The sequence below is a fragment of the Nothobranchius furzeri genome, chromosome 17 (assembly GCF_043380555.1).
Source record: "Nothobranchius furzeri strain GRZ-AD chromosome 17, NfurGRZ-RIMD1, whole genome shotgun sequence".
Taxonomy (NCBI): Eukaryota; Metazoa; Chordata; class Actinopteri; order Cyprinodontiformes; family Nothobranchiidae; genus Nothobranchius; species Nothobranchius furzeri.
This window is the reverse complement of record NC_091757.1, coordinates 42,136,769-42,164,371: the sequence shown is the minus strand read 5'-3', so window position 1 is coordinate 42,164,371 and position 27,603 is coordinate 42,136,769. Positions and strand designations below refer to the sequence as shown.

General features: G+C 40.4%; 1 protein-coding gene across 3 annotated transcripts in view; it reads right to left on the bottom strand.

Moving 5' to 3' along the window:
- arb2a (ARB2 cotranscriptional regulator A) overlaps positions 1 to 27,603 on the bottom strand; it is a 201,415-nt gene that overhangs the window by 50,670 nt on the left and 123,142 nt on the right. For all 3 annotated transcript variants that reach the window (XM_015972423.3, XM_015972424.3, XM_054731701.2), the window contains exon 9: positions 3,542 to 3,658. In XM_015972423.3, the coding sequence (XP_015827909.1) occupies positions 3,542 to 3,658 (117 nt within the window). The remainder of the gene's footprint in view (positions 1 to 3,541; positions 3,659 to 27,603) is intronic.

Below are 27,603 nucleotides of genomic sequence, written 5' to 3'. Positions count from 1 at the left end.
GTTGTGACGTCAGGTGCCCCTTCTCTGACCCATATGGTCTTTGGCTCAGCAGGCACTGATCTCTAAATCCCATCTTCTCTTCTCTACTCTTCTGATCGCTCCATCCCGCCATCCAAAGACCTCTTGAACCCTCAAGGGAGGGAATTATTTATGTCAGATGAGAACAGAGCCGGGCTCTGCTGGGGTATCCCGACCTCACATGCACCTACTCATATGGGCACCCATATCCATATACCACCTATGGCGTAACGCCATGACAACGATAAAGCCCCTCTTCGATGTGCAGCAGCTGAGTGTGATTCTGCTCATATCATCTGAGTACAATGAAATTGTTTGTGCAACATCCAGCTATGTACAAGTTGGTGATAACTACGTTTTCTGCACCATAAACGGGTTTTGAAAAATCAAAGACATCGTCTGGATTGGCACAAACACTAGAAGTTTCTACATCCATCATGAGCCATAGGATTACCATTCTGGCTGAAACACACAGGGGCCTTTGGAGGAAGTCCTGCACATATGTACCACATTAGGTTTGTACACTAAAACCTGAAGCTTCTCAGCAAGTACTGGCATCCATAGCTAAACACCAAACAACAGGATGAAATATTGGAAAATGGTCAAAAGTAAAAACAAGGGGAGGCAGAAATTTCTTACCAACACATTTAACTGTAAGTTGTTTAGTTCATTTAATGCAAACATATAATGAACTCCTAAAGTCCTGACAAGTTAATTTGATACAGTGAATTAATGTTTTGGGTAAATAGGCAAAAACCACACAAACCAAAAATGGCATCCACTAAAATCTAATTAGTATGGGTTTTAATATAAGACTCTGTTATGTGCCGTGCCCCTTTTCGGCCTCAAGATGGCCTCAGTGGCTTCTGTCTCGGTAGTCTCCCGGTGCCCAGCTGTCTTAAATCATGAATCACTGCACAGCTGTTAAAAGCTGCTCTCCTGCCCTCAGTTCTTCGAGAAGGTACAGGGTAGTATAGACTCTTCTGGAGTTTATGCTATCCTCTTCTCCTCGTTCGCTCTTTTGGTAACACTCGGTTCGCTCGTTAGATTGTGGTATTCTCGCTCGTTTGGATTTTGGATTTGGATTTAGGATAGACTTTCGGTGACTTCGACTTTGGACTGGCCTTCGACTTCCCTTTTGGAATTCCCCAGAGCATCACTACTTAACAGGACGTCTCTAGTTAGCTTAGTGGTTTTGTTTATATATTGAATATCTCAAGTAGGTAGTTTTCTCCTCCCGGCCCTTTTGGCTTGGCGCTTTATGTTAACCTTCTCTCCTTTTTTTAAAGGCTCTTTTGTGTTTTTTGTAATAAAATCCTTTGTTTTAGCGACACAGCACATTGTTTATTATTTCACCCACACACCACTTTTATTAATCCCCTCCTCATCTCTCCTAGAGAGCCGGGGGCGCAATAGACTCAAAGTACTTTGTAGCATTCTGTAGTACTTTTATTTCCCTTTTTAAAGTGTTTTCAGACAGTCTGAGTGTTCAGAAGTACAACTCAATGTAAATTTCCCCATCTATAAATAATTAGCACGTGTCACGCTGAGGGTTGGAGGAGTAGGACCCAAATCGCAGATACCCAGAATGGCACGAGGCAGGAGAGGACGTAAAATTAAACATCTTTATTAAGATCCAAATGAAAACCTAGAGAGGCACGAAAGCCAAAAAATCCTAGTAGGGTAGAGCCAAAGAAAACCTAGTGGGGCACGGAGCCAAAAACCTAGAGACCTAGAAGGAGGGGGGAACAAAACTACACCGACACAAACAATGGACCAACAACCACACTGAGACTCAGACAGGGTGTGTACACAAGGGCTGGGTGATTAGGGAATTGTGCACAAGTGAGACCAATAAACAGAGGAGGAGCACAACGGTGGAGGGGAGGAAACCAGACCTAAAAATGGGGAAGGGAGCAAAATGAACTAGAGGGAGAAAACAGACTGGATAAAACACTTTACAAAAGACTAATGATAAAAGGTGTCTAAGGAAAAACGTAAGGGAAACCTAGAGAGCCTGGAGTGGGTTGGGGACACACAGGGATGCTGATACCTGGGGGGAACACCTAAGGGGATAAAACCTGGAGTGGGTTGAGGAACACAAGGAGGCACATGAGGAGGGATGCAGACAAGGAGACACATGATGAACACAAGACAGCAAGGGAAACCTAAAGAGGGATGGAGAACAAAAGGAGACACATGAGGGAGACGCAGTACGCAGACCATGACAAAGAGCAGATAGAGGTACTTAAGTTTATTTAGAAAAAGGATGTATTTGCATCTTTTTTGATGGAGTGGTGAGTATGTCGCTATGTTTGTTATCAAATAGCACGCAGAGAAGGTTTGAAAGATGACTGTAGATCCTGCCCCACCCACAACTGAGAGCTGTCGATAGAACATAGCCAGACTATTTATTCACATATATATGATGGCTTGCCAGACTAGAACCATGCAGCATTGTTAATCTTTTTTTTTTCATGTATTGTGGAAAAATCAAACTTTTGAATTTGACAAAAATAAATAAAATCAGCATAGATCTGTTTTAAACATGCATATATTTTTTGTGTTTTATTGTTTATGTTTTAATTTATGAAATTATTGAAATATTTGTTTTTTTGGTTCTTAGGGTGGTATACTATGACATCAGCCACAAAGAATGAAGGACAGATGACCAACATGGAGCCAATAGCAAAAGGTTTTTCATAAAGTTTCCTCTTAATTAGGCTCTTGTCTTTGTCCAACAGAAAAGGACATTTAATGAGTGCAAGAGAAGGTGAGTCTTTGTCCCCTTCATCTGGCTGTACACTGAAGGTTATTTCAGTTTCATAATGATCACAAATAGAAAATCTGCTACCCTTCTAATTATGTGATCTTTCATACATCCCTTAGACAAATAACATTAAATTAAAAAGTGAAATCACCACTAGACTCCAGCTAAAATACTATTCCAGACAAACAATACACCTGAACACACAAACCACACCAACACAGAAAAAGAGGAAAGATGAAATAGCAAAAACAAAAGGCCATGGATATGAAGAGAGGATGTAATACAAATACAGGTATGTGGTAGGTGAGCGTGTGTGACAGAGGGAGCACATGACATTTGCATCTCTGGCTCTCCAGCAGCTTTGGTCTTGACTGTTTCTCATCTGTATGTGCATACTGAGTGAGCCCAGGTGATGCATATGGCACAGAGGTCACACCAGAAAGGGCAAATTCTCATATAAAGCCAACACAAATGCGCACGTGCATTCTTTCTCAAACGGTTACCATACAAGCACATCAGAACGAAGTGCTGCTAAAGCCCCCCCCCCCCACCCCCACACACACACTGTTGAGCAGGTGTACTTTTTTCGGTTATGCATCAAAATGCTCCCAGGAGAATATCTGGAGGCCGATTATAAAAAAAAAAAAAAGACAATTGTTGTGACTTCTAAGGCGTGCTCCTAGTGTGGAGTATCTAGTTTTTATGTTTATTGACATGAAGGTGGCTGTGTTTTGAGCAAGTTTGCTTCTTCACCTGAAATATCCAGTCCTGTGTCCCTTTGGTAGTCTCTTGCAGCCAGAGGTTGTGTGCAGAATCAGTGAAAGCCACAGCACACACTCTGTTCTTCACCTGCACCTCCCTTTGATTCATCTGGCACAGAAAACAAAAGTAAACTTGGTTTAGTTTCAGCTCAGGCATGTTTATGACCTTGTAGTTGAGGGAGACATTGTTTTAGAAAACATTTGGAATACAAAAAATAGGAAAAACATTTTGATAAATAAATTATGCATTAATTATTTTGATATGACTAACCACTGTTTCAGTGGAAACGTGCCTAATAAAAGTATTCCCAGCGCAGCTTGCTCTGTCAGCCCTCTTCTTAGAGCAAGATGGCAATGGCCCTGAGGACAGCTTTGTAATCGGAGAATACAGATTCAACCTGGTGTACAGCATAATTTTATAAAGTGAAATATAAAAGAGCACTGTTCCACTATAGTGTGTCCTTGTCACGTTCTGTGCAAATGTCCTTTTCTGTGCACATTCAAATACCTTGGTCCCCATTCTTAATACCCTTTCCATTCAGATGTCACAAAGAAAGTGGTGTTCACAAGCCCGTCTTCCTATTCCCCTCTGAATGTCAATGCTAAGGAAAATGTCACACAAAGGACTTGTTACTACAATACAATAGACTTCCCACACCGCTGGTCCGACCCCAAGGAGTACTATAGCCAGACCCGGGGAACAAGTTGTTTCACTCTGCTTGGCTTTAAGATAAAATAGGAAAAAAGGAGAACAGGATCAGCAACAATAGGTTAACAATCACTTACTGTGTATGTTTAGTGAAGCTGGGGGAGAAACTGGAGGACCAGAGAGTGGAGTGGTGATGCAGGATGGGTTTAATCACTGAATGGTCACAACTATTTTAAAGCTTCGGCTACGGTGTTGTTAAAACAGGGCGCAGCGTTAAGTATCCTGGACAACTGGCGTTCTGTTGAAGCAGTGTTTGGAATAAACAAGTAGATTGTGGTTGGTTGTAAGTGGAACTATCAAACAAATCAAACCCCGGTTGGCAACATCCCTTCATGCTGAAGAAACAATGTGATCCTGAAAATCTGTACGCCATTCAGCTGTTACAACTTTAGCATCGACTTCCTCGTGAAAACAACAGACTGCATGAAGATTGCGATAAAATGTTGAACATTAAAATTAAACAGATGATCTAAAAAAAAGTGACAAGCTGCACATTACGCTCTTGCAAAACTGGGTCAAGGAGAGCAACAAACCCAGTGTTTTAAAACTAGTGGTGCCGGTCAAGGTCTTGTTTTCTGAAGCCAGCCAAATAAGACTATTGGTGAGTTAAGGGCCTTACTACCACTGATGCCGGTAACGCAGTACTCCTTTTCCCAGTAACGGCTAATCTAACGCATTACTATTTCCATATCAGTAATCAAATTAAAGTTACTTTTTCAAGACATTATGCATTCCTGATTACTAGGTTTGTGTAACCATTTTTACAGCAGCTACAGGAACAACTACTAACCTTCCACATTGCTGATTTTAATGTTGAAACAATGATTACAGCCAGTAGCAGCTGTTGAAAGTAACTTATAAAGTAACTACTAATCTAGCTTAGTTACTTTTGACAAGCAGTAGTCAGTAAAGTAACTTAGTTACGTTTGAATGTAGCAATCAGTAGTCAGAAATTACTATTTCAAGGTAACTGTGGCAACACTGCTCACTACCACATGAATGAAAAGAGCAAACACTGAAATTACTGTAGATTATTTTCTATAATTCCAGAGGGAAATAAAGTGTTGTAACTCACGTTAACTCATTCACTGCCAATGACAACTAAAGTCGTCATTTGCATTTTTTACTGTGTGTGCGTTGTAACAAGCCCCCGCACCGAGAACAAACATCCCAGCTCTAAAGCCGATCTTCATCTGCGTACGTCACATGTCACGTGACCAGGAAGCAGAAAATCCATGTGTTAGGAGATCGTTTTGGGTCGTTGCTGTAAAAAAAAAAAGTGAGGCGCGAACCAGAAAAGCTTCTGCCAATTGCAGTTCAACAACGGATTATGAAAGAATGGATAACGCTCGAAAAGCGCAAATTCTTCCTGTTGTAAGAGGTGAGTCTCCTCTTTGTTTGGCATTGACATCCTCATAGAGTGCAATCTTCTGTGACTCTTCAAAAAATACTGTGAAAACGCTGAAAAATGATGGCAGTGAAGGGCTTTTCTGATCAGGAAATGGCAGGCAGTTGATTATAATGATCTCATGTTCAAAATCTTCAGAATCCTAATAACGCTGAAATTTTGATTACATATATTATGTTTTCTGGTTTCTAAGCAGATAAATCAATCTCTAAACAGTTTTACTGTTTGTGCTTAAAACAAAAACCTAAATCAACAGGACATTTTTGCTTTTCTCACTTTGACAGAAACACCCAAGTAAATGTTTATCAAATGTCCATTTTATTCAAAGCTATAATGTTTTTGCGAGTAGTGAAAAGTAGAGTCATAGATATGTTACTTTAATGACGGTTTCACTGTTCCACCATTCACCAAGTGTTTTCTACGTCTAGAATTGAGGTGTAAATCTTCCCTAGTCTCACGATTCGATTGAATTATGATTATCAAGTCAACGACTGAATTTGATTCGATATCTCGATGCATCGCAATTTGTTTTCATTGATGAACAGATGTCAGATATGTGCTTTTTTTATTAAAAATGTGTCAGACACAACATGCCATCCCCCAAAGGCTCTTCAATAAAACCAGTCCTTAGGACAATATAAAAGTGCAAAACAACATTTAAACATTTAACAAAGGGTTGTTTTTACTCATTTAACAATCGCATCTCAAAACTGCTGGAAAAACAAAATCTTAAAAAATACTGAAAACTTGTAGGACCAATTCTTGCCTTCAATTTTGTTTAAATAACCCATAATGGGTCCATTTATTTGCACACTCATGTCTTTGGAGCGGCTTCAGAATCAAATATTTATGCCACGGTTAAAAAAACAAACTACTTTACACCATTATTGATTATCGATTCGATTCATATGCATTTATGTCCCCATCTCAATGTATTGATTATTAGATTATTTCCTCAGCTTTAGTCTAGAACCCGACGAAATGCTTTAGTCTAGAACCCGACGAAATCCACTCAATCTCTGATTTCTGCCTCCCAATTCTATTTGATTCAACTCTTTTTAGGGTTTTACATGTTTGGACTTTGAAACCAAACCAGAAGTGAACACCTCTTAAGAGTAAAAGTAGCTGATTAGCTGTTAGACGATGTCTGAATTAACAAACACACATTCAGAACTGAGAAACTTTACAGGTACCGGTGGCTTATCAAATAATAAAACGGTCTAATTTTATAAAGATTAACATAATAGTTGAGTTGGATCAGATTTCAGAGTTGTTAATGTTGTTATCAGAAGTTTCTTAGTAGTTTAATTAATATGTAAAGGGAATGATTTTAATCACATGCGAAAATGATATACACCAATGAAAAATAAAGTTAATGAAAGAGTTCAAGAAGTGCACATGCTGGAGAAAAACTGCAAAGCTGATAAGGTGGGACTGAAGCGTGGTCAAAAACACAGTTGGTAGTTGTAACGAACTAGTGGGGTAATAGCGTCACAAAAAATGACTCCAGGAGTGAATGCTCTCTGCGCTGCAGCCCTAAACGGCTGTAACACAGACCCCCACAGGGTCCCATGTTTTACAAGCCAACATGACAACTGTGATTAGCTGTGTGCTAAATGCATAATCCAACTTGAAGCGTAACTTATAAAAAGTTAGAACCATTAAGCTGCACACTCCTGCGGATACAACTCTCAGCTGTCCTATCAAATAACTCATTGTGTTAGCATGTATGTCAGTGTTAGCCTTGTAGTCTATAGCCAGGGGGTTAAATGTGCTAATTCCTTATGTAACCGTAGACAGCAGCTTTACCAAGAAAAGAAGCCAGCTGCTGGGGCCAATCCTGCACTGGACAGGGAACAAGGAGGGGAAACATGTGGAAACACTTGTTGAATTCAAACTGACACACAGATGTTAAGACATTTGTTGCTTTTCTCCTGGTCTTTCCTTTAATGCCGGAACAGCTGGGTGTGCTGAGTAAAAGTGAAGTAGATAGATGGGTATAGTAGGCCATGGCAATGTGAAGGTAATGGGAAGTTTGGGCAAATTCACCGGCAAGATGTGATAAAACATTTTGTTGATCAATCTCTTTTTTTATTTGGTTGAGATCATAATGTCAACATCTGAGTGGCATCTGTAAAACAAATGATTATTTACTGTTTCTAAACACAAGAACAAGATCCAACTTTCATGAAATTGAGCAAAAATGATCTCAGGATTCAAACATGCATCAGTTCTCTGACTAAAGCCATACTAAATGGTAACTACTATGCAACTTCTTCATATTTCTAAATCATTAATTTGATTTAGTCATGAACCGCTCCTGTAGAAACTAATGAAGGCTGGGGAGACATTTCAGCAGTTAGATTTAAGTATAACCACAGGGAATTAATAACAGACACTAGGGGTGCTAAAGCAAACAAAACTTCCTAATATCCCATTAAAATGTGGCTACCTAGTAAAGGAAAACCAACCCAAATGCATAAAAAAATAAATGAAAGGCATCTTTGTTCACATACTGGCACAAACTTTACTACAACGTGACAATGTGTAATTTTACCATTATTCTCTGGAAATATCCATGAAAACATTGAATATGAGTAAAATTATATCCAGTCATTGAAAAATCTTGGCTGCTTCATAACATATAACCATGAAAATCAGGTCTAAAGTACATAGGGCGTAGATCTAGCATCTTTTGGGGATGCCACATTAGACACCATGTTTCCTTCTGACCGGCTCGGGTCCTGCGACTGTTGGTGACATCACACTAGATGCTTGGCTGACATACCGACTTACAGAAGTTACATTCCCTTGTTCGAAAACATCTAGGCAGTAAGACACATGAATTTAACACTAAAACTGCTAAACTCTCTCTAAAACCTACGTAAAAGCACAGGATTGAAAAAGAGATGCAATATACTTTAATCAAGCGGTCTAGCCGTAATATGATGTTGTTACTGGCAGGCTCAGGACCCAGAGCAGATACGGAAACTACTGTGTCAGAAAACTAGCATCGACATTGCAATCTTTCGATGGAATTAACTGAGGGGCCATCAAAGTCTTAGGAGTCCGAGGTCGCATGCTTTCTGCTCCACAGGTAACAACATTTACCGTAATGTCTTTTTAAACTAGCGGCAGACATGGCAATATGGTATAAAACTACAGTTAAATGTATGTACTGCCCCCTAGTGGCAGGAAACTACACACTGCCACGTTAACTCTTTCTTTAGCAGCTGACCTCTGATTTGGCTCTAAACAAAGTTCATTTTAATTGTTAGATTTTTGTTGCTCATGAACTTACTTTTGACCACTTAGTGTGATATGCAATGAGTGTGTGTTTGAAGGGGGTAAAGAAGCATATTAATCATGTTTACTTATCTGGTGGAGGAGCTGAAATAAGCAACAAGACATAATTTAAATTTAACAGCATGCTAAGCTAATCTCTGGTTGAGATAAATACTTCATTTCTCTCCTCTCCCTGTGACGCTCTCTCGCTCACGACTACCCCGCCAAAGCTTCATCTAAACACCGGCAATAATAAAGACAATTATTTAGGCCTTTGATAATTATGTGTCAAAGGCAGCAAAAGCCAGAAGATAATTGGGCAAAAACTGAATGGTAATCCACAATGGAGTTCCCTGCAGGGAGACAGGCAGACTCATTCCTAGAAAGAATGCAGCGTGAGAGAAAAGAGGAAAAAAAACAGGCAAAGACAGAAAGATGAGAGCTCTTTAAGGGGCCTTGCTCACTGTCAGACAGTCACTGTGAAAAGCCACAATTATACAGCGAGTGAGCGCGAATAGAGCAAACAAGAGAGAGAGAGAGAGAGAGAGAGAGAGAGAGAGAGAGAGAGAGAGAGAGAGAGAGAGAGAGAATGACAGAAAGATGAGTGGAGAATGAAAAAGAGGACAAAATATAGCATCTTAGTGAGAAGAAGCAAAGACTGAGCAGCAGCCAAAGGAAGGACTGTGTGTGTGTGTGTGTGTGCGCGTGCGTGCGTGCGTGCGTGCGTATGTGTGTGTGTGTGTGTGTGTGTGTGTGAGTATAAGAAGCACCCCATGATGATGGCAGTCGGGGACAAGGCTCATAATGTGGCTGCGCCACGCACTGCCAGCAGCCACAGATAATCTAGGACTACCCACTGAGCACTGAAGCGCTGCTTAAATATTTGATTGATTAACTGTCCTGCTGCTGCCAGAGAGTAAGAGGAGAGCATCAGAGAAGCCAACGGAAACACTGAAAAAACAAACAAACAAACATGCATGTGGGTGCACACTGGAAGGTTTGGAAACACATGGCGGAGTAACATGTACACACCCCCATAAATCCCCACACAACAACATGGAAAAAGGGGGCACAAACAAACTTGTGCACGCTGAGTATGTGTGGGCTCTTCAGACACAGCAACAAGGAAAAGAGAAAACACTGAGATAGCCAACTGGTATCCTCATACTAATTTGTTCGTATCGTGCTCATTTTAAAATAACTTGGCCAATACAACGGAAACAGAGGATAGTTTGATGGTCCATCCTTTGGATTCATCACAGGGAAGCTGTATGTGTACGTACTTTTTTTTTAATCCTTCTTTGACAATTTCTCACCAGTGATTGATCTGAGTTGAGGTGCAATGTGCACTGCTACTTTACCTACCCCATCTGTGGCTCACAGCGAAGAAAAAACACACTCCTATCTGTTCATCCCTGGCTGTGAAAACACAGGCAGCTGGGCCCCCACACTCCAACACCCTCCACAGGAAGAGACAACACCAGTGCTTCCTGTGGCTTTGAAGCATCGGCCCGAGTCCCCTGTTGGTCCCTAGCTTCCTTTGTCTTAACCGCAGGAAGGAAGCCCTTTCTAGCACGAGGCCACGGGCCTCTTGGGATTGAGAGGGAGTGTGTTAGTGTGTGCTCATGTAGCGTTGTCGTAGCGTGCAGAGATTGCACTCGCTGAGGTCATGTGCATTTACTCGCAGGATTTTTTCCTCTCTTACTGTCCAGTGTGTGAACTTTGGTTGTGGCGAGCATGCAGAGGTGTCGAGAGAGACCCGAGAGAAAACTGCAATAACTTCCTCCTCCTCTTCCTCTTTCGTCTATTCACCAAATACACGATGAAGATAAAGATGTTGGCTCAGAGGCTACGTAATGTACACAACAGCACAGGACAGCGGATAATGCACGCAAATGAGTTAAGGAGTATTACACGTCTATTTATACTTCTACAAACACGAGCACTGAGGTACCAAAAGTAGGGGTGGTGAGGAAAAGGAAGGCTGATAAATATTTACTGACACAGCAGATGGAGAAACGTTGTCCACTGATGGAAACAAAAGGCAGAGGATGAGGAGAGGCATGCCAGGAAACCTGCCGGGTGCGGGCGCTTTACCCTGCTTGTGCCCGCATGGAAAAACAAGAGCAAGACGGGAAGAGAGGGAAGAAGGAAGTGAGGGATAGTGTTCTAGGTGAAAGAATGCAGAAAAATAATGCATCTCATAGGAGGAAAATTGCTAGAGTTTTCTTTTCTTTATTTGTTTTTTTTGTTTTTTTTTTTTGGATTCTTCAGAATTGGGTATATGGCATTTATTTGCAGACAAGAAATAAAGATTTGAAATTGCAAACTACTGCTTGTTGGTTAGAGAGGATCTGTTTATGGTCAGACACATAAATGATGATATTTCTTTTTGTAAAAGGTAGAGATGTAAGAAAACATCAATACAAGCAGTGTATTGATTTATTTATTGAAATTTTACTATATTTACATTTACTGAATTTCTTTTGTGTGGTCCAATCCAAACTCCGACTGCTAGGAGGTATTCTTCGCTCTGTGGGGACTTTTCATCCGCTTGTAAAGTTTAGTGTTTCTTAGTTTTACGATCATCGTGTTTTTTTGTGCGGCACTTGATCGTGAGACTGCTACCCGTTAGCTTTAGCATTAGCCAATCTGCGTGTAGCTGCACTTCTGATCCCAAACTTTTGACTGGTTCTGCCTTTGTGCCTTTGCTGGTTCCTTTATTTTCCTCCACTGCATCCAGATGACCACATTGTGTGCCAGTAAAAAGAATTTTTCTTACACGTAACTTACTTTTGTTCAATAAAGTTCTGGGGAAAAGTCATTCAAAAATGTTGCACCAGTGCCTGGGGGAAAATCAGGACGTCAATAGCACCAACCATAGATATGTACCAACTAGTGAGAAAAGCAATTTTTGATCTTTGTCTGCAGCGGTTTTAGCGCTTTTCCGTGCACCGCTACTGATACAGCGCTCCTGTAGTGGCGCAACGCTGCAACTGCAGGTAAAAAAAAAACATCCATATAGCTGGGGGCAGAGTAAAATAAGGCTGGGGCGGCACAAAATTAGCTGGAGGCAGCCGCCACACAAATTTGAATGCAGGAAAAACCCTCGGCTAATGTAACTTTTACAAACATGCTAATGTAACTTTTAAAAACATGCTAACGTAACTTTTACAAACATGCTAACGTACCTTTTAAAAACATGCTTACATAACTTTTACAAACGTGGTAACCTAACTTTTATAAGCATGCTAACGTAACTTTTACAAACATGCTAACATAACTTTTACAAACATGCTACCGTAACTTTTACAAATATGCTAACGTAACTTTTACAAACATGCTAACATAACTTTTACAAACATGCTACTATAAGTTTTACAAACATGCTAACGTAACTTTTACAAACATGCTAACGTAACTTTTACAAACATGCTAACATAACTTTTACAAACGTGGTAACCTAACTTTTACAAACATGCTAATGTAACTTTTACAACCATGCTAACATAACTTTTACAAACATGCTAACATAACTTTTACAAACATGCTAACATAACTTTGACAAACATGCTAACATAACTTTTACAAACATGCTAACGTAACTTTTACAAACATGCTAACATAACGTTTACAAACGTGGTAACCTAACTTTTACAAACATGCTAACATAACTTTTACAAACATGCTAACATAACTTTTACAAACGTGGTAGCGTAACTTCCATAAGTCATTTGTCTAGTCAATCATCTAGTGTAACATCATAGGAAGCCGCAAGACCCTGAGCCAGCTGATGTAGAAGGAAACATGGCATCTAATATGGCATCCTCCAGAGACTTAGACCCGTGCCCATGTAGTTTAGACCTGATTTTTATGGTTATATGTTACGAAGCAACCATTATTAGTAACTAGACATCATTTTATTTATTTTCAACAACATTTCAATGGATTGTCCCAGAGATTAATGGTAAAAGCTACACATCGTTACTTTAAAAATTGCAAATATTCTCTGATTTTAGTACCACAATATATCATATCATCTCCCCTGTATCGAGCTTAATATTGTGATGAATAACACTTAGTAAAAGGTACAGATGTATAAAACTGATGTTAAAAAAACTGTCTGACTTCCAATTGTTTTCCACTTGACTGAAAGCTACTACTTAATTGTATTAAAGGCAAGGCAGCTTTATTTTTACAGCACATTTCAAACACAGAGGCAATTCAATGTGCTTTACAATTATCAGGATATGATATAAAAACAAGATAAAAACACAAATTAAAATACACATAGATAGATTTATAGTTTAGAGCTAAAGGAGAAGACAAAGTTACAGCGCAGACCGCAGTGGAAATAATGCAACATAAGAAACAATGCTTTTAAAATGCTGATGAGTACATTAGGGTTTTTAGTTTTGATTTAAACAACACTAGGGTTGGGGCAGATCTGAGGTCATGGGGAAGCTGATTCCATATGTGAGCAGCATAGTGACTAAAAGCATCTCCACCTTGTTTTAAATTGAAACTGTTAAGACCTAATAAAATGAGAAGTGACCCAAATATAAAGCAAGGAATCATGATTCACAGTAGTGTCGTTACTATGAATCTACACGATCAGTTTAGACCGTTTCAAAAATGGTCAGATAAATATGACAACAGGTTTTAAAACACTGGTTATTCTGAATGCTAATTTACTCTTCAGTAATAGCAGTAAGAGAAGTGATTAAAGTTGGTCTAAAAATAGAATAGAATAGAATAGACTTTATCAGTCCCACCGTGGGGAAATTCACTTGCTACAGCAGCGCAGACACTTAGAGAAAAGGATGAAAAATAATAGCTAAATTACAGGAAAACACAAAAAGGCAGTAAGCTATTATTGTAAACTTCAACCACTAAAAACAATGAACAAAAAGAAAACGTGTGTTTCTAAAGTTATGCAGCATAAGGAACACAGTTGTACTAATGTACATCCAGTACTCCACAAGTATAGAACACACACACACACACACACACACACACACACACACACACACACACACACACACACACACACACACACACACACACACACACACACACACACACACACACACACACACACACACACACACACACACACACACACACACACACACACACACACACACACACACACACACACACACACACACACACACAAACACACACACACAGTACCAGTTCAACTGAGGTGTTATACAGTCTTACTGCAGAGGGGATGAATGACCTGTGGTAGTCTTTCATAAAGAATCTATGTAATTGAAATCCAAGTTCAATTAAATTTCATTTCTAGTTTATGATCTCATTACTAGCCAAGTTATAATAATCTGTAGTAAACAGAATAAAGTAGAAAAGTTTCTCAGTGGAGAGTCTAGGCCTCCTCGTGTCTGCTCACCGTCTCTCCTGCGCTCTTAAAGTGTGTCTTTTTTGTCTTTCTCCCTGTCTCCTAACCCTCCGGCTATGCTGTAAAATAGAAACCTAACCTCAATATTTTCCCTCACGGTGCTGGGACTTACTGGCCCATTAAATTCCCCTTCCCCTGTGTCAGCTTGCACATTTCCACCATGAAATTTTCATATAATTAAACTTTCTTAATGATTTATAAGCTGTAATAATAACCATAAGTATTCCAGAGCAGGTTAAAGGAACAACCTTTAAGTGTACACCGGGGGATGACCCTGTTTTAACATAGTTTCGGTTGGGTGACTCTCAGCTGGATATGAGGATGGATAGGCCAAGGGAGATTGGGATTGATGGGAGGGAGCCGGTGAGCGAGAGTTTCTAACGAAGGTTAGGTGCTGGAGGAGGCTGAGAGCTCTGCGTTGTAACTCAGGGTGAGACTGACATCAAGGGAAACCAAGAGCTTCCTGAACTCTGTCAAGGAGGAGGGAGCAGAGACACAAACACGAAGCAGAAAAAGGACAGATTTAAAGCAGAAGTATCACACACACACACACACACACACACACACACACACACACACACACACACACACACACACACACACACACACACACACACACACACACACACACACACACACACACACACACACACACACAGATGTTTGCTCTCTGCTGCCTCTCTGATGGTGAGGCTGATATGATTGCCACTTAGGAAATCAGTGCGTTTTCACACCACTCTCAGCTCTGCCAAAGCTAATGTGTTAAATATCCATCGGGTACGGCTGTCCATTTCGAACTCACATAGACGCGCGCAGCCTCAGGGACCGATAAACACTGATTCCTTGTACTAACTGAGCCTGAAGTTGGCAACCACGCCAGCATTTCTAAATTGGGGAGTGGTGAGAAAATTTCACCACGTAATAATTCAGAACGTTCACTTGGCTTGTCTAAATTTGCTGTGAGGAGGTTGTAACGAAGCTAATTTTTCAACAATCGTGTCATTGTTTTCCCCTCTTGTTGATATCAAAAACAATAAACTATTTTTTCCCCAACAATCACACTTAGTTTTTGAATGAGTTCCAGGCAAATTCTTGTTTATGCTACGTGAAATCAACACGTAGAGTTCAGCTACTGTGTTTTTTTTTCAAAGGGTTAGGTCTGCTTATCACATACATCTCCCAAACATCTCAACTGACAGTTTTTCACTTCAGGTGTGAAAGCGGGACAAAAAAGAAAAGAAACATTAAACAAAAACAACAAATTTTGGAAGGCACCACTCTCCTGGATGCTACTGGTAAAAAGTGTGTGTGTGTGTGTGTGTGTGTGTGTGTGTGTGTGCGTGCGTGCGTGCGTGCGTGCGTGCGTGCGTGCGTGTGTGTGTGTGTGTGTGTGTGGTTGGTTGAAGGAATTGAATTATCAGGAAATATGTTTTGCCTAAACTCACAGCAACAAAAAATGTCACGTGTGAACAAACGACATTAAAAGTTAGGAGAAGTAAAAAATAGCAAGGATTAATGTTACAAAAGAACGTTCCATCCTTTGGTTATCGTTCTCCACTCCTTCATATTCAGCCGTTTCATGTGTGTTTGGAAAAGGAAGAAATAAAAACTTAAAAAACAAATAAACAAACCACTCTTTAACCATCTGTTGTTAAATGAAAAAAGGGATCGGAAAGTAAAAACTTAAGAAAAAAGACCGATAAACGAATGGTAACTTATAACCATCTGAAATGCACTTCTTATTGCCACTAGCAATGACCTAAAATAGCCTTTTAACAAGCAGAAAGATGAGTCAGAGAAGAAATATATGGAGAATGGGTTGAGGCCAAATTTTAAATTGGACAGGCTGAAAGAAGCTTTGAGTTAATTTTGCCTCATCATGTAAAAACTTTGAAGGTCTCAAGGTTTTCCATCAAATATTAATGCTTTAATGCCCAAACTAGTGGAGAGGGAGTCATTTAGTCAGCCGACTAGAGGAATGATACATCTACATCCAATAATAATAATAATAATCATCATCATAATAATAATTGGTGATCTAAATAGGAACAGTTTGAATAAGAGCTTCTCTCACATTTAAAAACAATATAATCATTGAACTAAATGCTAATATTTTATTATTTTTTTCCACTTTTATTCATATTTTAATCATGTATTGCATATTATTTATAAAAAAGCTCAGCAATAACAATCATTCTCTTAATGAAGCAAAACTTCTTTTTTACTCGTTTAAGAACAAAAACAAATTGGGTTTGTTTTTTAAGTGTCGCTGTTGATTAAAAACAAAACTAGAGTGGAGGATCAGGTGCACACTCACACATACACACACACTGAACATGCACATGTGAGGGTGCACACACACACACACACACACACACACACACCAAGCGCACACACACAATTTAGCACAAAGCATATTATTAATCATATAAAAAAAGCAATTAAATCAAAGTGGTATAGAGCCTGAAGCTATGAGAACTGTCAATTCTGCTGGAAATGCCAGAGAAGATTACAGCTAGGTTTGTGGATTCTATGAACCCTTTTTTGATTAGGGAGTCAATTATTTCTTATTACTGAAGATGCTATTTCGGAAAAAGACCTTGTCAGTCAATCATGTAAAAAGTCCTCGAAAAGCTTGAATAAAGCGTTAAAGTAGGGGTGGAGGCAGTGTGTGTGTGTGTGTGTGTGTGTGTTTTACTGACCCTATTCCCTTCCCAAACTCCTACTTGTGGTAAATTACCTTTTAACTACTGCACCTCTGTCAGGTCTTTGTCAGCGTATGATAATTACGGCCTTCACTTTGATGCATTTGAAAAGAAAATATATTTATTAGTTTATCTCAGAGAGAGGCATTTACTCAGAGCTGAAGGTAAGTTTGAATGTGGTGATTATCTTGTCATTTTCAAAATGATTTTCCTCAGACGTGCATCTGTGCGGTATGGTGTGCCTTTGTGTGCACCAGTCGGTGTGGATGAACTCTGTCATATATGATGCCAGGTAATGTGCTGCTATGTGTATATATGAAAGCAGATGGACAGAAATGTGTACGTACACTTATATAAAAATATACGTGTGTGTGTGTGTGTGTGTGTGTCTACTGATAGGCGGGCGAAGCACATTTCTCCCATCCTCTTTGTTCTGTGTTGGGTTTGACACCTCTAAACAATAACAGCGCTTCACTTCGCCCAGCCCCAACCCACCAACAATCACACACTGTATGGACGGGAGCTGCCAATTAGCACTATTAAACACCCTTTATCATCTGTCTGCTTACCACAGAGGCACACTAAATCAATAATTCAAAGTTTCTAGCAAACATCTGCACGTCCATTTGAAGACTTTGACAAAAAAGTCCAAAAGAAACCACTTTATAACTAATTGTAAAGTATGGCTTAAGTGTACATAAAAGATACAGAAAACAGCTAAAGTACCACTGGAGGAAGGATGAACAGAAAAGAAAAAACTAAGATCCTGTTTACTTTGTCTTTGCTTTACCTCAAGAGATGATCTTAATTTTTGCTCCTTCTTGAATTGATTGGAAGTTCCTCGTCTAAATTGTGAATCTTTAATCGAAGTGCTCCTAACCATACATTTTTGTCATCATGCACAAAAACACCACACTTTGTACCAACATATTTCTGAAGCTGTGGCAGCCTATGAGCAGCTAGGCGATGTGTTGTGACCCAGGGGACGGAGGCTGACATGGGGACAGAGCCATGAAGACAGAGGTGGGGATCCTGTCATGGAGAAAAGGTCTCCGAAGGCTGGAGGTGAGCAGACTTAAGTGGGAGATGACTGTCTCTCTTCCTGGTTGTAGAAGCCCTTTTCATTAACCCAAACCCCAGGGTTCAGCAAACAGAAACAAAGGGCGATGGCGAGGATGGAGGGATGCACTTGTCCTGGCACACACCAGAGACCCTGCTGCTGACTGACTGACTGCAGAGCTGTGTCACCCTTTCCAGACAAGGGGCTGCTTTTTAACTAAAGTGCAGGAACACGAGCACATGCACATTAATAAAGACAAAAAAAATACACAAACATAGACTAAAATACTCAGCATAAAGCCAGGTAAAGGAAAGAGGGGGGTAACAAAGGACAGGCAGTGCCCCCTAGTGTCTTTATCAAAGAGAACTGAGACCAATGCAACTTCGCCATGCCTCTAAACAAGACAGAAAACATAGAAGTAGGCAAGAAGAAACGTGGATTAATGCGTAAAAGAATATGCTTAATTTGTAGAGGGCAAAGGCAGAGAGGAATGGTCAGTGATGGTGAGAGAGGGCTTCACACCTTCAACGCCTTTTTAATGTTCAAGGCCATGAGGGCTACAAAGTGAGCAGAGAGGAAGAAAAGGGCTTTCTCTGAAACGAGGCCCCGTCTGCAGCGAGTCTCCCAGTCAGGTCTGAGCCATCTCCCTGCCGTCTTTGCTTCTTTCATTACCCCATCATATTTTACAGCACACAAGGCCCTAAAATAGCACATAAAACACTCCATTTGTCTTTTCACCATCCGCTTTTTAGTCTCAAATATTAAACGTGTTTTAGAACAGGTACATAACCAAAGCACACCTCTTAAAAGTGCCATAAGGTAATCAAACAAGACTTTCAGTAAGTATTGGATGCAATAAAACGGGGAATGAATCAGCTAGAGAGACTCAGTGCCGTATATAAGGCTAGGAGAGAACAACACGATCTGCCTGCTTTCTCCTTTTGCAGCTTTCATTCTTTCCCTTTTTCATTCTGCAAATTAAAACCACAAAAGTTCAAGTGAAAAAAGTAAAACTATACAGACAAAAGAAGCAACTCGCTAACGGTTGGGAGAGGGAGAGACAACAACAGACAATAAAACGTCAGTTCAGTTGGAATGCAGTGAAAAAGCGCAATAGAGGCAGAAAGTTAAAAAAAGGAGAGAACAGAGGAGAAGAGAAACAGAAGGGGTGAAAGAGTGGGTTTAAACTTCAACCCTGGAGTCAATAAGTTCACTGACATTTGCACCAGGAACTCACTCAGCCTCCCAGCTTCTCAGAAACAACACTTAATGTCCTTTCAGTCTCCAAGACATCCCCTTCCTCTAACTTTTGCAAAACAACGAGATCATTTAAAAATTTGGAGGCAAAGAAATAAAAATAAACAAAGACAATACATTAAATAATAAACATGGGGGCAACCTAGGCAAAATGCAGAATATTAAAGAAACGTGTGACAATTTTCAGCCCTATATCGAAGGTTTCTCTTCTTTAATTCTTTGCTTTCTAATGACAGAATTAACAAGGGAAGAGGGGGAAAGATGACATGTGACAAGCGATTCATTTGAGCTGTCAACATGTCATCTTCGCTGCATTCAAGCCTCGTGTCAAGCTCTAGTATTCCCCCTCTGCTGAAGGTGACCTAGGTCGTAACCGGCTGACACGCTCAGGCCCAGCAGGTGAATTTGTGTAAATGCCACAGAGGCAACAGAGAAAGAGAGACAATGAAAGGCAAGTCAGAGAGGAGAGGGGGAAATATGGAAGAGTTTTCTAGGAAAAGCAGACGGGGGGTGCTTTTTTAACTGAAATTATCACTGGAAATAGGTCATTTACAATCTTAGCACTTATGTTTTAGGAGATAGTTGGGTTAAAACTCTATTTACTTTTCAAACATTTTTTTTTTTATAATATAGTATGATAGACATCTGGGAAAGGATGACCACTGGATAAAAATGGCTGGAGATGAGAGGAAAGGATGATTTAGAATGAAAATGAGCAGAGTGTCCACAATCACTCGGAAGGGACAGTGAGTGGTGGGATATTTGCAAAACAAGGCTTATAGGAAAAAGTAGCAAGTGAACTGTTTGGTTGCTTGTGACCAACTGCAAAATAGGAAGATGACTTAAAAAATAGCCTCCAATGAGCAAGAAGATAAAAAAAAAAATAAACAGCGAGGTTTGAAGAGAGAGACGAGATCGAGACCTTGCCACCGAGGCAACGAGCCGGGAGGAACGAGAAAGGCAGACAGACAAAGCCACATGCTGCTTTCACAAAGCAGAACAAAGAGGAGAGGTGCATCATGGGAGTTTGAGCCTTTCGCCACGACCGGCGCCACGCTGGACTGACACACAGCGGTAGATACTTACAAATTAAAATGGATACACCTGAACTAAAGGGCTAAAAATGAATATTTAAAGTCCTTAAAATATTTTCTGCTGTCTTTTGTTTTCAAACAAAAGGTTGAAACTATCCAAGCTTTAGAAAAATTATTTTAGAAAATCTGGCAAATTTAACCTTAGATTAATTTCATATTATTAGAACACAAAATGAAGCGGTTTATAACAGTTTGCGTGTAACCTGAATGTAATAGAAGCCAGTTTTGGCTTTTTTATATACAAATAAAAAAAAAACTGTTCCCATAAAAACTGACAAACAAAAAACCAATGGTGACAGAATCCTCCCCCATCAGCGGAAATGGTTAAAAACAGCAAAGAGTCACATATTAAGGCGGATTCAATGTTGGCTAAACTAACAATAAGCAGAAGCAACAATAATATGGAGACATTATTCTGTAGCGCACTGATTCAAGCACATTAGCAGAAAGGTGAGAAAGAACAGAAAAAGCAAGAGTTCAGTTTTAAGCAATTATTCAGGGATGCCTGAAATTGCAATATCTTATTAGAAAATTTGTATGAGTACATCATTTTCTTGTACTCATTAGGAACTTAAGGCAGGTGTAGATGTTTTTTTTTGTCAAAGCTTTAGAGAAAAAAAAGACTACAATTATTATTAGATTGTTGAAAAGTTGTTCATCTAGCTGATGTGACTCCTAGTTGCCCCTGTTTCTTTTCCCTCTTCCTCCCTTTCTCTCTGCGTCAGTTGCTCTCTCTTCCTCCGGCAGGTCTGGTATGCCAGAGCTGCTGAACTCTGAGTAGCACTGTCTCCGTGAAAAAACAAAGTGATCAATGTGAGAAGGCACGGGGCGCTCACGGACAGGCCAATCAATGGTGGAAAGAACCTTGCCCAGGGCCTTATGCAAATGGAAGCACGTCCTGTAACCTCAGGAGTGAACATGCGCACTAGATCAATGGGATGAGGGTAGACCCTTACAGCAAGATCAGCCTTAGCCAGTAAATATGTAATGATGAATCCCACAAGATTTCACTGAACTCAAATGAACTTCATCTAGCGTGGTGTCTTATATCACAAAGAGGCGAATGAGACCTTGTTTTGAGAAGGTGGGGTGGACGGAGGGTGGAGCAGGACAAGAGAGATTAAGCCTTTGTAGAGCAATGCACTGAGGATGGATGCTGCACTTTCTTTTCACCAGGAGAAAATAAAACCCAGGAAAACAAAAAAGTGAGGGAAGACTTACGAATACTCACCTCAACAATAAGCATTTAGGATGTAATGATTTTCAATGACATCACCATGGTAACATCTTTGTGTTTTGAAGAAGAAGAAATGTGTGACTAGCAGTGGCACCCCCGTGAAAGCTTTCTTGGCCATTTACTATAGAGGATGATGAGAATGAGGACAGGAGAAAAAAGTATTCTGAATGGGTATTTTGTTTTTCTGGAATGTGACACTAAAATAAAACCCTAACCCTGAGAGCATCTTATGTACAACAACGTCACTGAGGAGACCAACTATATATCTGTACACAGGATGTCTGCAGGGATAGATGACTACCACAAAAAACAGAATGGTGCACTGTGATATTACAAATGTGGCAGAAGTAAGAATAGGAAGCAAAATATGTAGAATGTGATGACGATGTAATGATGTAAATACAAAAAACCCTAATCTAACTAATGACAATCACGGTGATAGTTGGAACTAAAAGCCTGATGTGTACCGACGTTTCTAGCATAGGCTGTGTGGTAGAAGATATCTGATCAACTTTAACTCAAATTGTCTTCGATTGCTGATTGAGACTTAGAAAACACGGTCTTAAAAACAAAACTAACAAAACATACTGAAGTAAGTTCCTCAGTTTGCTTTTATATGACGCCAAAAGCAAAGAGTTTCATGCAATCTGACTAAAACGTATAAAAGATCTAATAAAGTATGAAAAAATCTTTGATGTGTGGACTTCATGTCCTTTGACCTTGGCTGTCCTGGAACTTCCCATAATTAAATTAACTGAAATAAATGATCAAGACAATCAAACAACTACAAACAAGTTAACAAGAATCTCATAAATTCTATTTCCCTCGATATCTGAAGCAACAGCACAGGAGACACAAGACGTGAGTAAACTCTTTTCAACACCCTCCTAGTCTTCTAACAGCACAAATGCAATCTAGAAACCAAAGATGCTCCTGAAACATAGAGAGAAACGCCAACAAAGGTGAGAATAATGGTGACATATTGAAGGGAATACTCCACAAAGCCTATTGTGTGAGTATCCTTTTCAGGCGGCAAACCCGCTGTAATTTGGTCTGCATCATCTGCCTCTAGTCACAATGCAGCACTACAGCTTTGAAATGGATGGCAAATGAAGGCCATTTGTACATAATCACAGCAGATAGAAGAATTCAGGCGCCCTACAATGTATTGTTGAGGCGTAAAGAAAGACCTTGGTCTATCTGTGGCAGCCAGTGCAGCTAAGGTTTGGCAGCAGGAGGAGGATGAAGGGGGTGTCTTTTTTTTTATAGAAACAAGCAAATCAATTCAAATCAAATCAGCTTGCTAGCCGTGACATTTAAACAGTTCAATTTACATCCTTATGTTAAGAGGAGAGCCGCTCTCTAAGATCCTATTCATTCACAAAGAAATTAGACGGCTATATTTCAGCCGCTTAATAGAGCAAATATGCTGTAGCTGCACTGAGGAGGAAACCATGTCTTCTCCCAGTGTACAAAGGGCCAGACACAGTGTCATTATACACACACACACACACGCACGCACGCACGCGCGCACACACACATAATATACATAGAACAGTCAGTAATAGGGAGCAGCCACGTGCACGGTATCCATACAGGAAAGTGGATGAGCACAGCCAAGCGTGCACGCGCATAGTGCTGATAGTGTATGTCCTGAGGGCTGCTGTCCTGCTGCGCAGGCTGGCAGGCACTTTTGTCGTGATAGTTCTTTTGTTTCACATCAAACAAAACGCTACAGCTTTGCATACGGCTCCACTAATTTCCGTTAGTGTGACCCTGCCATTTGTCATTGCCTCTCACCCTCTCCTCTTCTGCTCCCCTAACGTGGCTCCGATAGTTGCTCTCCACCACCAAGCTCTTCTGCTCAGGACGATAGTGGCTTCTCCAGGCAAGGGCTGACACAGATGCTTGGATTTGTATTGTACACGCACGCATGCCCAAAAACACGTCAATTTAGGCTAACGCAGACCCGTACAATGTGTGTGCACCCACTTGCGGACATACACACTAACAGAAGCACAAGGAGACAGACACACGCAGAAAACGGCATTGCAACCGCACCGCTTGCAAGCCCGCCAGCTACGAAGAACCTTCAGATAAAAACAACCAGAAGCAAAAACCGGGACAGCACTTAGAGTTTTGAAGGCGGGTGAGATGAGCATGCAGCATTAGATGAGGGGGGCTTTATAGCCTTCGTATGCACAACTTTCTAACACTGATTTTGTCAACAAATTTAAAAGATCTTTGCTTGTTCTGTATAATGATGACCTCGGGTGAAGGTTGCACTAGTTCCATAAAAAGTATTCAGAAACTGTATAAATAAGAAGCCTAAATCTTCAAAGTTTAAAGGAACATAACGACTGTTTAAAAATTTGAAGAGTGCATATGACAAGATAGCTGTATGTATGTATCTAGGAGGCGCGTGAAGGGAATGAATCAAAGACATTTATTATAAGAAAAGTTCTTTGAAAAGAATCCATGGAGTCACTTCACAGAACAGATAGTCAATAAACTGTTGTTAACTTATTTGCATTTGTTGCTTTAGCTTCACACACTTTCCCAGTAGACGGTTGGTTATATGATTTTGCATGTTTGAATCTAATTATTCTTGGTGAAATATCCTCACCAGGTCACGGACGAGGTCCGGCCCCAAGTGGGGGAGTATCTTGAGTGAGGGAAAGATGGAGTAGATTGGTGCGGATTGGTGGTGCGTCTGCAGTGATGCGGTACCAGTCTACCGTGGTGAAGAGACTGAGCTGGAAGGCAAAGCTCTCGATTTATCGGTCAATCTACGTTCCTACCCTCACCTATGGTTAAAAGCTTTGGGTAGCGACCAAAAGAACGAGCGGCTGAAATGAGTTTTCTCTGCAGGGTGGCTGGGCTCTCCCTTAGATAGGGTGAGAAGCTCAGTCACCCGAGAGGGGCTCGGAGTAGACCCGCTTCTCCTCCACGTCGAGAGGAGCCAATTGAGGTGGCTCCGGTGTCTGGTTAGGATGCCTCCGGGACGCCTCCTTGGTGAGGTTTTCTGGGAACATTTAACTGGGAGGAGACCTGAAGGAATACACACTGGAGGGACTATGTCTTTCGGCTGGACAGGGAACGCCTTGGGGGATCCCCTGGAGGAGCTGGCCCAAGTGGCTGGAGAGAGGGAAGTCTGGGTTTCCCTGCTTAGGCTGCTGCACCCACGACCCGGACCAGGATAAATGGAAGAGAATAGATGGATGGAAGGATGAATCTAATTTCATAATGCAGATTTAGCACATTTACGAATATTGTTAAATCAGCGACAGACAAAAGGACTGCTGCCATAATATGGCTAACACACACACACACACACACACACACACACACACACACACACACACACACACACACACAGCAAATTTTTTAATCAACAAAATAAATACCTATGGACTTTGTGAGAACCACACTCCATAGCTAACCAACACCTTCAAAATAAGATGGAACTATTGGAATTGTAGAAAATAATTTTTCTTTGATATAAAATCCAAACTTGAAATTTAAAAAGACATAACTTCATTAAAAAAAGACTGCAGTGTTAAAAATGACAATGAAATTCTTTGAAAATAAACTTGACTCTTTAAGTTGCTAAGACGAAGGACACAAGCAAGAGTACTTTGTCAAGAGTGCAAACTTTAAAATATGATCAGTGTTATGGAATCCAGCAGAAAGGAAGTCCTCAAGCAGGACCTCTCTCTCTCTAGTCTCACCTGAAGCATCTCTTTCCACATCTGACACAGCACACTAACTCTTCCCCAAACAAAACCAACGACGGCAAAGAAAAGACAGTTTGTTTTTTTCACAAATTGAAACAGACGGCATGAAACAGAGAGTGTGCAGACAGCTTCCTGGTAAGCACATACAGTGAATCTATAGTGTGTTCACACAGGATACTTGAAATCCGTAACTATGTTTCTAAAGAGCTGCTGTGGCGGCTGGCTGGTTGTCTGGTTGGCACCCACACATTTGTGTACAGAGTGACAGATGCATTCTTACATAAGTTCTTATATAATGCTGCCCCCTTCCATCGAATGAGAGTTCTCCTCTTTCTCTCTCCTACCAGGAAGGTTAGAGGGGTTTGACCACCACTCAACTCAAAAACCACTGACATTCAGGGATGAAGGAACATAAATAAATAAAAATAAAAGCTGGACAGAGGGAACAGTGGATGCAAGGCTTTTGGTCCATGTTACTGCAGCCTGATATGCAGAAAATAACTAGAGTTAAGAGGTAGTTTAGATTTTCAAAGTGGAGTTGTCAGTGTCTTACCTGCAGAAGACAACAGTGACATTTCAATTTGGACAATGGCTAAAAAATTTGAACATTTTTAATGATTATTTCTGATTATAAAGAGCCTGAATTTTTCATGCAGGCTGAACATGAAATAGTCTCCTACACCTATCTCCAGCGTTAGCTTCTGATACAAAAATAGACAGTGAAACGCTAGGATTAGAAAAGTCTGACAGATATGCGTCAAACCGCCACTTAACATTAGTGGTCCCATCTATCCTGACTCAAGATGACAAAGGCTGTTGTTGGTTTAGCGTCCAGGAAACAGCAAAGAACATCTTAGCTAGCAGAAACTAATCATTAGCATTAGCAACTCCACCACAAAGCAAACTCTTCCAGGCTTGTGTTATTTGTGGAGATAAAACATCAATGTGGCTGGGCAGAGCCAGTGGTAGTCCCGCTGCTGTTAGCCAATCAGAGGAGTGATGTCCAAGACTCCAAATCGTGCAGTCTTACGCTCTCCTTTAATGTGGCATTCTGCTTGTTCCAGAAGCATCTGAGCCCAAGCTATAACTTTACTTTCAGCAGGATGCTTTACAGACCAATAATATTTTGAAGAGTTTGTTTCATAACTTGAGTTAGACCAAAAATAAGTTAATTTATAATCAAATGTGTATCTATTTAAAGGGGGTGAACATGAGTTACCGTAATAACTGTTTGATGCAAAGTGATTTAGAGCAACAAATCCAATTTTTTACTTGCCCATAGTCCTTTTCAACAACTCTGTATCTCTTCAAACTGAAATCCCTCCAGCTGTTGTTTACGACACAGACTACACTAAATGTATAAAACACAACTTTGAAAATCTAAAATATAATTTTAGACACAGCAAGAACATACCAAAGATAATTTTAAGACATTACAAAAAAGATGCAAGCTGGAACTTAAACCAGAGCGGATTATAAAAAAAGGAATGGTTCACAACTTTGTAGCAACCGAAATATAAAGTAGGTTCAAAACTGTAATCCATGTTTCTTTAAAACTTTTCAGTTAAGAGAAGAAGCAGCAAGAAGAAACAGACGGACCCCGATCACGAAAACTGATGTCAGAAAAGACTGTACACGACAAGGCAAAGATAACAAAAATAGATGGGTGGAGTGTTTGATAGCTTAAGAACGATGAGGAGGAAAGACGATGGAGGCAAAGTAAACTAGAGTGGGCAGCCGTAGACTCTTTTTCTTGTGCTCCTATTCAAAGGCAGTTAGCTGGTCTTTGATGCATCTATAATTAGTCAGTACACACTGTGAAGTGCTTAAAAAGAATAAAATTGCACTGAAACACTTGAGCGCTCTAAACAGCGGCTAACATGCTCCGAAGCAACGGGAGCGAGCAGGAGAAATTAATGTTGGGCCTTTTGATGTGCTTGATCAGAAACGTATTTATTAACTGCAAAGGGGAGCAGTAATTAACCCGCAGACAGCTTGTTTTCTCTGGGTCTTTTCTTGTGTCAAATGGTTCATCCCACAAGGCTCTACTCGCCATTTGCCAGCTCATGCGCATAAAAACACATACTTCCTATCCCATCCCACTGGACCACTTCCTCCTCAATTAAGTAGTCTGTATGAA